Here is a 14,674-nt window from a genome sequence, read left to right on the forward strand (position 1 = left end):
ATACACTCATGAAATGCTGTGGACTGCTTGATGTTGAGCAAGAAATCACACAGACAGCTAATGACTAATACTTGCAGGCAGTGGTGGGAAACTACTTGGATATTTAAATGCATGCACATATCTGCAGAAAATATAGTATCGAACTTTTAAGAATTTACTGCACTTCTGCTTTTACACTTTCTCAGACAACTCAGCTAAGAGGCCAGGCAACATTATTTCCTGGAATTCTCTTTCCTAGTTTCTCTTGCGAGTTCTTTTCTGTCTGAATACATGATACTGCTTCCAATTCCTGGAACTCTTACAGTAAATACCAATTTCATGCCATTTAACGGAGATTAGTATTTCCCTCTCAGAATTTCTTGCAGGAAAAAAAAAAAAAAAAAGAGAGAATTTTACATATATATGAACATTTCCATTTGCACAGACCATTTCTTAAAATATCAGGAATCTGAGTTAGTTACCCAATTGTTCCTTTTATATCTAATATCGAGCTTTAGTGTTTTTTCTGTTTCAAACATTATGAGTTTTTCTGTCTGTAAGCATATTCTTATACCACCATTTAGCATTATGGACAATGCTCTGATGAGGCTGCACACAGGGATTTTTCAGAAGACAGATTAGAAGACTGCAGAATAGAACATTCTCCCTCTGGTGAAGGGTGGGATGAGCTCATACCAGTGCTTACCTTGCAATAGCTCGCTTAGCCACTAGATGTCTTTGTGCACTGCCTAGCAATCCAGAGTACTGCTCCTGCTGTCTGAGGTCAGGCTGATTTTGAACCGAAGTTGCACAGAAGCCTTCTTTTGTCCACTGTATCTTTTTTTTTTTTTTTTAACTTAATAATTGCCCTGTGTCCAGGAAGAGCTATAATTCCATGATGCTGCCAACTCATCCTGCGCTGCCAAGGGTTATACAAGTACTCAGTACATCATAACAATAGACAGAAGTACTGGCCTGAGAGCTCCACAGGCATAACCCCCTGCATCACCAAATCCCTTCCACGATCTGTCACAAAGCATAGACAGAACTGACAGCTCCCGTCAGGCCTTTTCATAACATCTGCCCTGTTCCTAGCACAAGGAAGCTCTATGTGTATTTCCTCACTGTCTGAGCTGGATACACACATTAGGGTGGAATTTTCTGGTTCTTGCCCTTCTTCGGGCTGTCAAACTCAACACATCACTGACTGCAAGAGAAGATAAAGTGAATAACAGGTTGGAAACTTTTATTCAGTAATCAGTCCTGCTGCGTGGGTAGAATCTTAGCAACTGGAACCCAAGTATGTAAAAATACTGAGTTTTCACAGTGAAAAAAAAACAGACCATATAAAATATTCCAGTATTACCTCTTACAACCATTATTTCAAGATCCTCCATTTCAAAAGCAACATGCTTGCGTATTTTATTTGCTTTCTATTCTCAACCTTCTCCTCCCCCTCAAAAAACGTTGAGTCAGTAACCCTTCTTTCCCTCCATTACCCACGCGTGATGGGAAGGAGAAAAACACTAAATAAAATCCCCCTCCTGATTTCCAAAGCTTTCCTGAAGAACTTTCTCCCAGTGGTGTCAAAGGCCAAGAAGATGTAGATTGCTGTGACACCAAGCAGTCCTGATGTTCCACGTACCAAAGACAACCACGGTGCTACTGAACTTTGATTAGAGGCTCTGTCTCCCGGATGAGCCATCGAAGAGCTTCACGCCGACCTTGCCTCTCCAGTTCTGCTCCAATTACTTCCCGGCACTTTTGATGATAGTCATTCACCCAGTTACACTAGAGAAAAGGAGGGATACAACATTCAGTATAAACACAGAATAGCTGGTGGCTATACACAGCTATAAAGGCAAAGATATCAGTAGGGCACTGTGCCCTTTGGGACTGGGCTGTGAGGCTGGGATGGCATCCTGTCCCAAAAACAGACCCTCAAAGCATTCAAGTGACTTGTAGATTTGATGGGGGAAGGAACTGAAACAATTAGTCCTGGGTTTTCAGAGGTGCTAAAGTTCAGTTCAAATAACTAGTATTTAAAATCTGCAAATCACTGCCACCAACAAGTCAGAATAGCTACCTTGGCACAGACTAATTAAAAGCTTTGCACATTTGTAACTCTGAACAATGCACTACTGAGATACAAGTTGCCCTATTGATCTCAACGGGCAACCCTTAAGGAAAACCTTGGCACTGTTCACAGTCCTCTTCAGATAAAGGAAACGTAAAATGGAATTATCATTCAGAATAGCAGGATAAGCTGAAGAAAAATGAATAGTATGATAAAAATCAGCATGAAACACACCAAGGTGAAGGCAATGGGAAACCTAAAGAGAAAGCTATGGTATAAAAGCTATTTAGGAAATAAATGCTGCTGAGCAAGTATGACTGATGTCTGCCCAGAGGCCATATGCACTGCAAAATGTGGCACTGTTGAATGGGATAGATCACGATCAGATACAGACAGCAACATGGGACAGTAATTAGTACAAGTCTCTGGGGAGACAGCACCGGAGTCTGAAAACGAAGGCAGGAGCCAAAAAAGACATAAAAAGTCATCTATTCCACCCAACCACCCACAACTGGATCAAGTTGAAAATTAAGTCAGGTTGTTCAAAATCACTCTCTGAATCTACCAACTAAAACAGAGGACAGTGGTTCATGTAATTAGAACAAGACAGCTCTAATGTATAGAAAACAGTGGAACCTGCTCTTTTCACTTACCTCTTTTTGTGTCAGCAAACTAACATCAATCATTTTTGTCTGAATTGGAACCAGCGTTAAGGGTTCAAAAGTTAGGCTTCCTCTGTTTTTGAAGTTGTACTGAAAAAGACAAATGAAGTTGCAAATTTTTAGAAATTGCTCTAGCAAGATCATACTGTTCAGCTCATGACATCACTGACCACTAGAAAAAGACCCTCATGTCATTCAGATGAGAAGGTAGCAACTTACCAGAAACTTTTTCTCATATATCAAAGAAAATCTCCATATAAATCTTAGTCATTTCCTTCAGTAGTCACTTTCTAAAGGCCATGTCCCAAGTCACAACTGTACAGGACTTGATACCATACAGTAATTTCCAGTCTGGCGTTTCTAAAAGCATATCCCAACCAGACCTGAAATTATTACATCAAAAAAAAAAAAAAAAAAAAAAAATCTATCTATAGTTTTGGTTCTACTGCCATGGGGGACTGACCTGAGATCAACTGATGCTACAGCAATAAATCCAAGTGACTGCATTAAAGAAGGTTCTGGTCTTTGATACCCAGACTGAAAACATTTTAGAACAACTCTCAAATACATATGTTAACCCATGGAAACTCTGCTGAAGCAGAACTGTCTTCTGTGTCTCCATTAACAGAGGAGACTTAGAAACAGTCTTCACCAAAGCAGGGTTTTGGTGAGCAGCAGTCTTGAGTAGGACTAACTGTCCTCAGCACTGTCCCACCTCAAGTTTTATGACATTGAGTCATGAAGAAAGGTACAAGTTGTGCAGGTCATTCACCTTGGTTTCAGCAGGGATCACAAGGACAACATTTTCTATTCGGATCCCGAAGGATCCATCCTCATAGTACCCAGGCTCTGTAGAAACAGACAATAATTAACTAAGACACACAGCTACACTATGAAAGTGCTTATTCCCTATGGCAAAACTTCCCCTTCGTAGCTTTAGTTCACTGAGGTTGCTAAAACAATCTTGACATCAGGCACCCAGAGAGGCAAACAAATTTCTGACTCTACTTAATCTGCACAGAAGCCCCGAGCAAGGTGACAGCAGAAGTTCTCAAAGAAAGGAGAAACCAGACAGACAGCCCTCAAGCTCAGAGAGTCTCCTTCCAAGTCAAGAGAGAGCACCAAGTACATGTTCCAAGTACCAGAAACTCTGTAAGCCTTCATCTCTTTATAAAAGGCCAATAGGAAATCCCCTTTCCTGAAATTATTTTAGAGTTCTCTCCTGACTCCCTGAAAGACTTGGCAGTCCTGAAGGAATGCAAGTCTTTTAGTAAAACCCAGAAGGTTGTTAATTTCTTTTCTTACTGGAAAAATAAGGCATGTATTAACTATCTCAAATTACCCATAGCATAGCTCCTGAAAATCTGGTGTCCACCATGTTCTGTAGCCAGCTCTTCCACTGCAGAACGGAAGGCAGCATGCCAAAACTACTATTGTCAGCAGCACAGATGTGCTGAGGTTTGCACTTTACAAAGAAGGAAGCAGGTCTGCAGAACTCAACTGAAAAGATGCTTTATTGTGACAGCTAAAATCAGAGTGCTTTTACCCAGAAAGCTTAAGTGACAAAGTAACAAACTGAGGAGGCAGGACCAGAGCCTACAATCACATCCCTCCCTTCAGCACTGAGTTATTCCCCCTGCATCTTAAGATCTTGGTTCCTCCCTCAATAGCCAGAAAGAATTGCCAGTGTTAAATACCATCAGAGACGATCATGCCAGCCTCCAAGGGCTCATCTGCAAAGGTTTTGTAGCTAATGCCGCAAGGACCTTCATGTACATTTAGGAAAGAGCCAACTCCATGTCCTGTCCCATGCAGGTAATCCAAACCACAGTCCCACAAGGCAGAACGGGCAAAAGAATCTAGAAGGTGACCTGCAAGCCAAGGGGAAGAGACACACACGGAAAGAAAACTTGATCAACTCAGGTTCAAGTCAGGCTTCCTCACAGACTGATAACCACATCGAGGGTTCAAGCCTGGAAAAGGAAAACAAAGTTTTTAAAAGGGGAAAAACAAAACAAGTCATTGGTTTGTCAGAAATTACAGAGCAGAAGTCTGCCATTCAAACTCATCCTCATTGAAAGAACCCCTCTCCCATTCAAGTTGCACAGCTCTTCAGAATACAGCCTGCAAAATGTTGCACTGCTGCTTGCTTTACTTGGGTTTTCAGGAAAGAATCTAGCAGTTAAATGGCCCACAAAGAATTCAGACAGCTACACAAAGAGAGCTTCGTGTGGAAGACCTGGCAATTCTATTTGGTGAACTAACCAGCCAGACCTCTTGCCTGGATGTCATCACTTCAGGCTCTTTCAATCAGAATGCAGGGGATTTCTGTTGCCTGCATGCAAACATCAATCACGTGCAAGTGCTACACTCTCTGTACTGCTCATTTCAGTTGGAGTTTCTCATAGCAGCAGCCAGATGCTTTTTCCTCACATACATAAGAATGTGAACTGGAAGCCACCCTACAAAGAGGCATGCTAATGTCAAGTTTCTGACTAGGGAGAAGAGAGCTTGCAGCATTCATCAGCAGTGAATGTATATCACATGTTCTCCTGCACAAAAGCAAATCCGTTCCTCTATGTGTTATTCTCCCACACTGCTCTCTGATGAAAGAGATTCCACATTATCTGGAAGACAATTAGTTAGTCTTTTTTAACTGGAAAGTGACCTATCGCTTTGATAAGTCTTAGAATAAAAGCATAAAGACAATCTCAGAGCATAAAAAGGCCACAGATGTGCTAGGAGTGCTAGTCACTGAGGAACATCACCATCGCCCTAGAAACAAAGCACTCAAAATACCCTTCAGATTTCTCTCTCCACATTTTCAGCACTGGTGGCTGCTAAAAGAGGGGGAAATCAATAATCCAGAATCCAACATGCTGTGATGGAAACAGACACAGACAGTTACACCAACATCTGCCTAACACATCAGGACCTATCAGTCATAATGCTGCTTTCACATCACTTAATGGTCCTCCAGAAGTCACCGTCATGGTCAAACACTCCAACTCATCAACTTACCTTTGGTTCCATTTGGGAAAATGGCTGCACTCACAGCTATGTGTCCCTTCAGGACATAGGTGAAGCATTCCTGCCAAAGAAATGTATACTGTAAATAAAAAGGGAGAGACAAAACACTGCCCTTCCCCAGAACAGAAAGGAAGGCTGCATCTGGTAGCAAAATGCAAAGGATGTGGAAAGACCTGCTCATTTCCTCCTATGACGTGTTTTGCAAAAGCAAAGCACGAGCAGAAAAGAGTTTAAATTACTCCAAAGATCTTCTTCAGTTAATATGGACAGTGCCACAAACTCAGACTGCAAGTTTAGCAGAGGGATTCACCGGACCTACATGACTGATTTTCTTCGTGGCTAGGAGCTTCACTTCCTAAGCATATCCTATTTTCATAGCATATCACTGAGAAAACTACAATAATTGGGTGTTAATTAAAGAAATAATTTAAAATAAAGAAAATTATATTGCTGAATTTCCAGTGTGGACCTCCTCAGAGCAGTCTCAGACTATTTTTTGACACAGTATACTAAGCACAAACCACTAGTGCAGCTCTACTTCAGACACTGAGGTTTCAGCTAAATTAAACTCCAGTAGTACCCCATGTTGGGCAAACCAGTCATGTGTATCCTCAGCCCACTCGTTTTATTACTTCGTAGAGAAGATACGCTATTTAGTAAATGAGAGGTGTATATTTTGAGATAGAAAACAGTGTCATTCTCTAAACACTTTATATTCAAAAAGTTCAAGTCTGACAGCTTCCTCTTCAGTCTTAATCAAAACGTTGTCACTTTCATTAGTAAAGAAATGGTACTTGATAGATCCCTTAGACAACATAGCAATAAGGCACATCACTAAATTTAAGCCATCATCATGATTAAGTATCTCAAATAAGGGTCAAATTGCAGAACATGCTGAGAGGGCAACCTACCTTTTCATAAGCTGACGGTGTGCCAAAATGCATTGTTCTGGTCACATCTGTTGTACCATCTCTTCCAGAGGCAAACAAAGGTTCAGGAAGCAAAGGAATAGGAGAAAAAAAGAAAGATCAAAGTGAAAATGCATTAAAAAACAAAAACAAAAAAAGAAGTCATACTACAGAAAAACCACCAGTCTAACCACTGGGTAAAGTTATCTGCTCTGTGCTACATAAGACTGATTGTATAAAAGATCCTAATCCCAAAAATTCCTGAACATGCACATTCTCTTTCAAACATAAGGATCTCAAAGTTCTTCTCAAATTAGAATCTAGGCTGCTCATAAAAATCAAGTGAATTTGGGGTTTAACAGCTGGTACCTGCCCACTTGAACACAATAGAGAAGGCCGAATTTATTCTATTATATGAAAATAGATTCGTTAGCTTGAAAATATATGTTTATGTACAAATTACAGCTAACAGCGTAGAAGAAGGATGTGTAAGCAGGTTTGGAGTCCTTTTCATCCTCAGGATGCTTTATGCTAAGACTACTAGAAATTATCCATCATTTGGATAGGATTTAGTCTGAAACATTCAGAAAGTTCCTTATGTGGATATTATTTTGAGCCTGCTGTCAAACACAGAGGCTCTTGAAATAACGAGTTACCTTTGAAACATTCACTCCTGTATCAACATTCTTCCCAGCACATACAGGCCATAGACACAAAGAACTCACAGTTTAACTTCTCAGCGGTGACAAGCTGAGCATCCCTGTCACAATGCTCTGCTGAGTGTCATTGATGTCCAGCTTACATTCTATTCAAAGACTTGCTTTTCACAGTGGCACCAAGGAAATTGCTAATTAGGCCATCTGAGGGGTAGGGTAAAGATCTCATTGTAAAAGCCTTATCAAAGGATGTCTGCATGGTTCATTTTCAAAGCTCTTCCTGACTGACAAAACAAAAAGGCACAGCCCTCAGAGGAACAGCCAGGTCTATCCTGCATCTCTCTGAACAAACCACTTCTCATATGTTTACACTGGCTGAAAACACTACTTCCTTCATTATCTGTGGAGTCCGAGCTTCAGAATAAACAGCTGCAGAGAACTGAGACCACTGCCAAAAGAGCAGAGAGTGCGTCAAAAGACATGACACCTGCCCAAAAACATACCTGACACCCAAGTGGCCACTGGGATAAGAAACTTCGCACCTGAGTCTCTCTCCGGAAAGAGAAAGAATGCCACAGGGCAGTGCTGTCCTGCTCCTTTGCCCCACCTTGTTCCAACCCCAATATCAATCAAATCATTACCTTCTGCCCACATCCTGGTAGGGTAAGTGCCTTACTTAGCTATGCAGGTTGCTGTGTGGGCAGCCAAAGGCTAAACCCGGATAGCCGGCCCTCCTCCCAACTCCCCGCAACTCTAACATGATCATCAGTGAGCAGAGCTGCAACAAACAGAAACATGCCCCACCTGCCAAAGCACAGCTACCATCACACCAACAAAAGGACTCAGAGAAGCCCCAGCCAGCTGCCCAGAAACTAGCTCAGTGCCTTCTAGCAGGGATCAGTCACCCACTGACTGATGTTCTTGACTACACTCAGAATCCCACAATCTTCCTTCACATGGGACACAATTAGCAGGCTCTCTGTGAAACGGCACTGCAGTCAAAATTATACATCACCATGCCTGCCAGAGTAACTGTGAGCTGACTCTGCAGGGCAGTCACTAGGAGTAGAAAACACAGTGGTTCTGTCCCATTCATTCCACTCACTTGTACTGTGCTCCCGAGTCCAGGAGGTAGATTTCGTTGACAGACAGCGTTCTGTTGGTCTCAGGAACTGGCCTGTTCAGTTAAACACAAAGTTGTTTGGTCCACAGTTTTAAGGCCTCCAGCTCATATCTACAACCCAGAAGCCGTACCAGGTGCTCACCTGGATGCATCTGTTCTGATTTTTTGTGGCAATTATGGAAATCTAAATGTAGTAAGCCAGATCATACTAAGGAGTTTATTTTCTACAGTAAATAGCACTAAAGTACAGAGAATAGATTTCTTGCTTCCAGCAAAACCCTCAACATCTGTTCCTGGACATACTGCAGAACAGTTTGCACTTCATATTTGTCCTTCTCAGACTTCTACCCACAAAAAAGCCTTTTTCCATGGCCCCTGAGCAGATCAGCATCATAATACATGCATGCTGCCAGCAGGGAGAGATCTTTACTTAGTATGCACGGAAGCTCTGGTGGAATAAAATAAGACAGCAAACAGTGACTACATCTCCCTGGAGTACTCTGTTGTGACTCCACAAAGAAGCTAGACAACTCACTCCAACTATGTTTGCTGATGGATGAAAGAAGAAGCAGTGTTTCTCTTACTTGTAGTGAATGATGGCTCCATTTGGACCAGTACTTGATATAGTAGCAAAACTCAATTCAACAAAGTCTTTCTGTTGGCTGAAAGAAAAGATGGTGATCACTACAGCACATGCAAGAGGAATACAAAAGACAAAGTGAAACTGAGGATGGGGCACTCCATCTCAGCTTTCCTCTTAGCCAAGTTAGCTGCCTGGGCAAGAAACACTTTGGTAGGGGAAATTACATAGATCCCAATCCTATCCTTTCAACAATGTGGAAAGGTTTTCCATCTCTATCCTTTTCTTACATGTAAGGTTACCACTCACACCACCCAGGAAAGAGATGTCCTGAACAATTTCTTCTTTTTATTTACTTCTAGGCATTTCTAGAAATCCTGTTAAGATATACACTGGAGTATCTCTCAATACTAATTTTCCATCCCGAGAGGATGAAATCAAATGCTTACTTGAGCTCCTCTGTGGTAACAAAGCAATAGTTTTATACTCGAGTGTCATAACCTGCGGCACTCCTCACTGCTATCTCCAAAGGAAACCAGATAGGATCCACTGGGCTAGGATTTGTACCTCCCAAGAAACTCAACTCTTCCCCCAACTCTTTCAAATGTCCAAGAAATGGAGTTTGTCCTCAGGTGAAACACACCTGCAAGTGAGCTGGATTTCTACAGAATAAAATAGTAACAAAGGATAAAACTGCCCTCAAGAAAATAAAACAGGGGATTTACTTTTTACCTGCGAAATTCCTCTGCTTTGTCCGCAGCAATTATTTCTGTCACTGTTCCCTTTGGAACCTAGTGGACAAAGATGCAGGTTGAATTAGTACACCAACAAGCAAAGAAAATGCTGCATGCATCAGCAGTGGGACCCCCTCTGAGCATTATGAAACCCAAGCTCAAAGTGGCCCGTTTCCAGGTTTTCTGTCCTCATTCCTCAGTAACTACAAACACAAACCCAGCAGTACTGAACGTGGCATGTGAGAAGCAGGAAGCTGCTCAGGGCATGACTGCTGAACCCTGCCCAGGGACCATTTAGTGCGGTATTGATTTCACTGAGATACGCTCAAAGTAACAACTCACAAGGCAACATCTCTTCAAATACAGGTTACAGTAAGTTTAAACAGTCTCATCCATTTCAATAGAACATGGTATTAGCAGAAATTTTATGCCTCTAATCCAGAGATGGAAGCAGTTGCAAGAAAAACAAAGGATGTTAAGTTTTACATTAAGCATTTGATAAATCAAAACCTGTGATCAACTGAATCAACCTACCCTGGATTGAACAGGCAAAGGAGGACAAGGGATAGGTCTCATAGTCCTTGAAACAGGTTTCATGAAGTACTCAGATGTGAAAAGGCACCCTCTAGAAGGCACCAAATCATTTCCATAGGTGAATTCAACGGATGCAGACAAGCAGGAGCATACATGCAGGGCAGCTTTATAAGTTACTGTGTAACATCTTGTGTAACATCTGGAACTCTGTATCTTCACTGTGTACTTTTAACTCAGCCTTAAGACAAATGAGTAATTTCACTTTATTTCATTTTTACTGTACATGGCACGACTGCAGCTCTCCATTCTTAAATACCAAATCTGTCCATGCTGCCAGTCAATGCTGACAATCACTGGAATACCTGCATAGTACTGCACCAAAACAGACATTATTTTATGTTTTGCTAAACCAAACCATTATTTTATGTTACTAAACTCGCACAAGATAGTGATCAACACTACGTTAAGTATACTTATATTACTCCTCACTTGCTCTGGTTTTGATCTTTGTAAAATAAACAGGAGTATGTTTTCAACAAAATTTATTCAGCCTTGGATAGAAGCATAATTGAAATTCCCTTAACCAAAGAGAAGAAACCCCAATTATTTCCCCACTTGTATCAAAGGCATTATAAAGAATGTTAAAAATAGTGTACGCTAATGGAGAATTTTACTTAGCAATAATGTTTCCAAGTTAAAAATAATAATACTACACACCTCCTTCTCCAGCCAGTTAAAGAGCTCACACAGGGCAACAGCATCTTTAATCTGTGTTAAAATAAGCATATGAAAATGGAATTGTGAAGGAAAAAAGGAAGAAAAAAAATAATATATCAAGCCTCAGTACAAATACCGCCCTTGACAAAGCAGTTCAACCTGCAAATTTCAGAAATACAAACAAAAGATGTAACCTGGTCTTCCCAGCTTCTGCATCCTCTACTTACTGAAAGTTCTGGAAACATATGAGGACAAATACATAAGTGTTAATACAGGTTTTCAGCTGGGATGCATCTTACTCTGAAGAATTACCAAGTACTCAGCAAACATTGGCTGTATGATTTTCAAGTGTCTTTTATGCATTTCAGCTCATCAGAGGTAACCATGCAACACGTGTGGCCATGCAACAGGGGAACATGCCCTCCTCTGCTCAGTACTTTTTTTTTCCTTATTAAAACAAACACTGAAATAAGAACTAGCAGATCCCAAGAAAATAGCAGCAAATATGAAAAAAGCCCAGAACTGTCAGCTCTGCTGTCACTGGCACATTTCTCCTGTTGTGAAACCTTCTGCTTTAAAACTAACACAAAATAAACACCAGAAGATTTCAGCTCCACTGTGAACTTGTTTCCCAGGCAGCTTCTTTGCTTGAAAACGTGAAACATCCTGGGAAATCGGACTCATTTCCAGAGTGTCACAATGGTGATGCAAAAACAGAGTTCTCTAAGGACATTAGGTGCTTTTGACAATCTTGGCCTGTATTTTGCACCATGTGTCAATAACCATTCTATGCTCTTTAAGCCATGTTTATTCAAGTGGTAATAATTTTAAGATTCCAGTGAGACCAGCAATAGAACTATCAGCAGAGAAAAAACATCCCTTTGAGGGCTCAGATTCTAAACACTTCAAGTCTGCATGGTCTTCCAACAGAGCAAGGTTGGCTCCTTGTGCAATTAAAATGTTGCTCTTCGCTCCAAGGGAACTCTAACCAATCAAAAAAAGATGTGTTTCAACAGCAGTAGGCAACCTTTTTTAATCTGCCATCCAAATTAGTATTTACTTTTTAATCCAAAACGCTAAAATTGAAAGGAAAATGCCATTTCTTCCGCTGAAGGTAAAACAAACCTCCTGCCATGTGCAAGGAGGCTCTCAAGGCTTCACTTACATGTGCTCTTCTCATGCCTTCTGTTTCCAATGCATTCTTCACAGCTTTTGCAATGCAGATGGGGGTATATGGGGTGAGGTACCGGTAAGCCTGCAGCAGAAGGACAGGATTACTTGTGGATTAGTCAAACTATGTAATCCTACAGGTTTAATAACTCAGCCTGGCTGCAATTCATACTTTGGCAGTCTTTCTCAACCTTCAGCACTGAGATACTGATTGCATACTGGGGAATAAAGAGCAGGAACATCTCCTGACTAAAGGAAAATCAACCATCAGGGTAATCCAGGAAACTGAAGGGTTAACAGCGTATCATGAAGCAGAATCAAGACTGGATATGCTAAATATTGTATCAATATCTGAGCTATGGCTTTCCTGTTAATGCTGTACCCTAAAGAACCAGAGACAGCCAGGGAGAAAGACCAATCCCAGGGACTCAGGTGGAATTTAAGCTATGAAAACAGATCTCAATTAGCCACCTTGATGTGTTACCTTACTGCTAGCATCAGGGAGCAAAGGGTACCCAGCCCAGGTACTGAGAGCTGGAATTGAACATGGAGAGCCCTTTAAGGGTCTGGCTCTAGGCAGCAGAGAGCACCACTACTTTTAATGGTCAGCAGCTCTGACAAATACTTCAATAGTCCAAAAAATGAGACTTTACAAAGCTGAGCTTTACATACTATCCTCTTCTGAAAGAAGCTTATGTCAGTGGTTTGAGACAAAGCTTTCCTGTGTATCAAGAACTAGTAACTGATTCCTTTCCACTGTGCACTTCCCCAAACGCCAGCTGCCCTTAGGTTTGAATGCTTGGTTGGTTCTCTGCATATCTTCAGAAATTTATTGAAGTTCCTTGTCAAAGTTTTACCACAGTCAGTATCAAAGGATGGAACAAAAGTGAAGTCTTTTGCTCCACAGTCCTCTGTTCTGCCTCTATAAGGGGGGACAAAACAAGATAAGCACCTATACAAGCAAAGCCAAGCAACACACTGTTTTCATGCTCTCAGTACACCAGCATACAAATAAACACCTCTCAAATCTGTAGGGAAGGTCCGGCAGACCCTCAGCAAAGACCAAATTTGCAGTTTCCAAGTTCTTAAATTCTTTTAGCAGGAGAGTTGCACAACTTTAGGCAGAAAGTGAAGTATGAAAGAAGCCAGGGCAAAATTCTCTCAGAGCAAGGACATAATTTTCCAACAGCTAGATTTTGTATTAGATCAACTTGTCTTTTACAGATACCATCAGGTTCTACTAATCTTCTGTGAAAAAGCATATTTACATGTAGTTGTAGTCAAACCTGTAAAGGGTTTGCAGATCTGTGTTTAATAACAAACTGGATTTTTGCCAATGTCAATATTTGGCTTTGGTGGAAACAGGCAGCAAAGGGACTTAGAGCACTGAGGTTCTTCAAAGCACACCAGATCAGCTGCTCAGCTGCTGTGAAGTGGTGTAGAGCTAAGTGAAAAACACCCAGCACAAGGAACTGGGAAATCTCTGTCTCTGCCAGTGCTTTCTGAGGTGTTTTTAATCAAGATATTTCAGTTCCTCAGCTCCTGTGCTCTACAGCAGAGAGTTCCTTGAGGCAGGGCCTCTCCCAATGTATACAGAAGGCATCCAGCACCACAATCATTGTTTGCACTGAGAAAGGGACCCACTAAACTCCTTAATCTAGGCCAGACCTGCTGTACTCGTCCATAGGGATACCCTGTATGGATCAGCTACAGCAACTTACCCAACGTGGGGCTTTTCTATTGACACCAACTACAATACCACAAGAGGTGTTTTAATCTGAAGACAAGAGGTTAACAACAATTTATCCTGGATGCATCACCAAATCTATCAAAAATCCACCCTTAACAAAAGGCAGTGGGCAAAATGTCAGTGCTCTGTATTCAGATGCTACTTGCACCTAGAAATGGACTGATGGTGTCAGAAAATTTAACCCTAAGCAGAGATAAAATACTGCCTGTCTTGCTTATGTACATCCCTTGTGGTTTGGTTATGTTTGTTTTTTAAACAAATCTGCAATTCTAAAGTAGTAAGCTTGGATTATTTAGTAACTCAACATGAACACAGATTCTGTTTTGTGGGTCTGGTCTTCCAAGGCAACATCTGGAAAATACCCACTCATCCCTGATTCCTAGCCATACTGCTGTGTAGTGTATTTTTTCACAATATTTTTTTAGTACATGCTGATGTAAACTGGATGATGTTCCAGAGAGAATGTGATCTATAGCAAACAAGAGATGAATACAAGAACACATGCAATCTGACTTATCTGTAGTTGCTGTTTTGTCCTAACCTGAGCATCTGCTTTCATAACTTTCAGGTTGAAACTCCCAGGACTCCCAAACAGCCAAGTTCAAGTACAAGGGTAAGATACAGCACACAGAGCTGTACTAAGTTTATTTAGATGGTACAACTGTCCCTCAACAGATGTGCTCGCTTCATGGACAACCAGCAGCTCCAAGTTATCTGTGTACTCACAAGGATCTTTGCTGCAACAACTCGTCAC

The 14,674-nt window shown here is 41.3% G+C and overlaps 1 protein-coding gene across 4 annotated transcripts in view; it reads right to left on the reverse strand.

Annotated features, from left to right (window-relative positions):
- Nucleotides 1-1,199: 1,199 nt before the first annotated feature.
- Nucleotides 1,200-14,674, reverse strand: part of XPNPEP1 (X-prolyl aminopeptidase 1) — a 29,860-nt gene continuing 16,385 nt past the window's right edge. For all 4 annotated transcript variants that reach the window (XM_085228995.1, XM_085228996.1, XM_019617810.2 and 1 more), the window contains 11 exons: nucleotides 12,166-12,255; nucleotides 11,001-11,051; nucleotides 9,748-9,806; nucleotides 9,020-9,097; nucleotides 8,418-8,489; nucleotides 6,660-6,720; nucleotides 5,740-5,809; nucleotides 4,416-4,589; nucleotides 3,491-3,567; nucleotides 2,710-2,808; nucleotides 1,200-1,770 (listed from right to left, as the gene is read on the reverse strand). In XM_085228995.1, coding sequence (XP_085085121.1) covers nucleotides 1,642-1,770; nucleotides 2,710-2,808; nucleotides 3,491-3,567; nucleotides 4,416-4,589; nucleotides 5,740-5,809; nucleotides 6,660-6,720; nucleotides 8,418-8,489; nucleotides 9,020-9,097; nucleotides 9,748-9,806; nucleotides 11,001-11,051; nucleotides 12,166-12,255 — 960 coding nt within the window. In that variant the 3' untranslated portion in view covers nucleotides 1,200-1,641. The remainder of the gene's footprint in view (nucleotides 1,771-2,709; nucleotides 2,809-3,490; nucleotides 3,568-4,415; nucleotides 4,590-5,739; nucleotides 5,810-6,659; nucleotides 6,721-8,417; nucleotides 8,490-9,019; nucleotides 9,098-9,747; nucleotides 9,807-11,000; nucleotides 11,052-12,165; nucleotides 12,256-14,674) is intronic.

Source organism: Meleagris gallopavo, chromosome 8 (genome assembly GCF_905368555.1).
Source record: "Meleagris gallopavo chromosome 8, MGAL_WU_HG_1.1, whole genome shotgun sequence".
Taxonomy (NCBI): domain Eukaryota; kingdom Metazoa; phylum Chordata; class Aves; order Galliformes; family Phasianidae; genus Meleagris; species Meleagris gallopavo.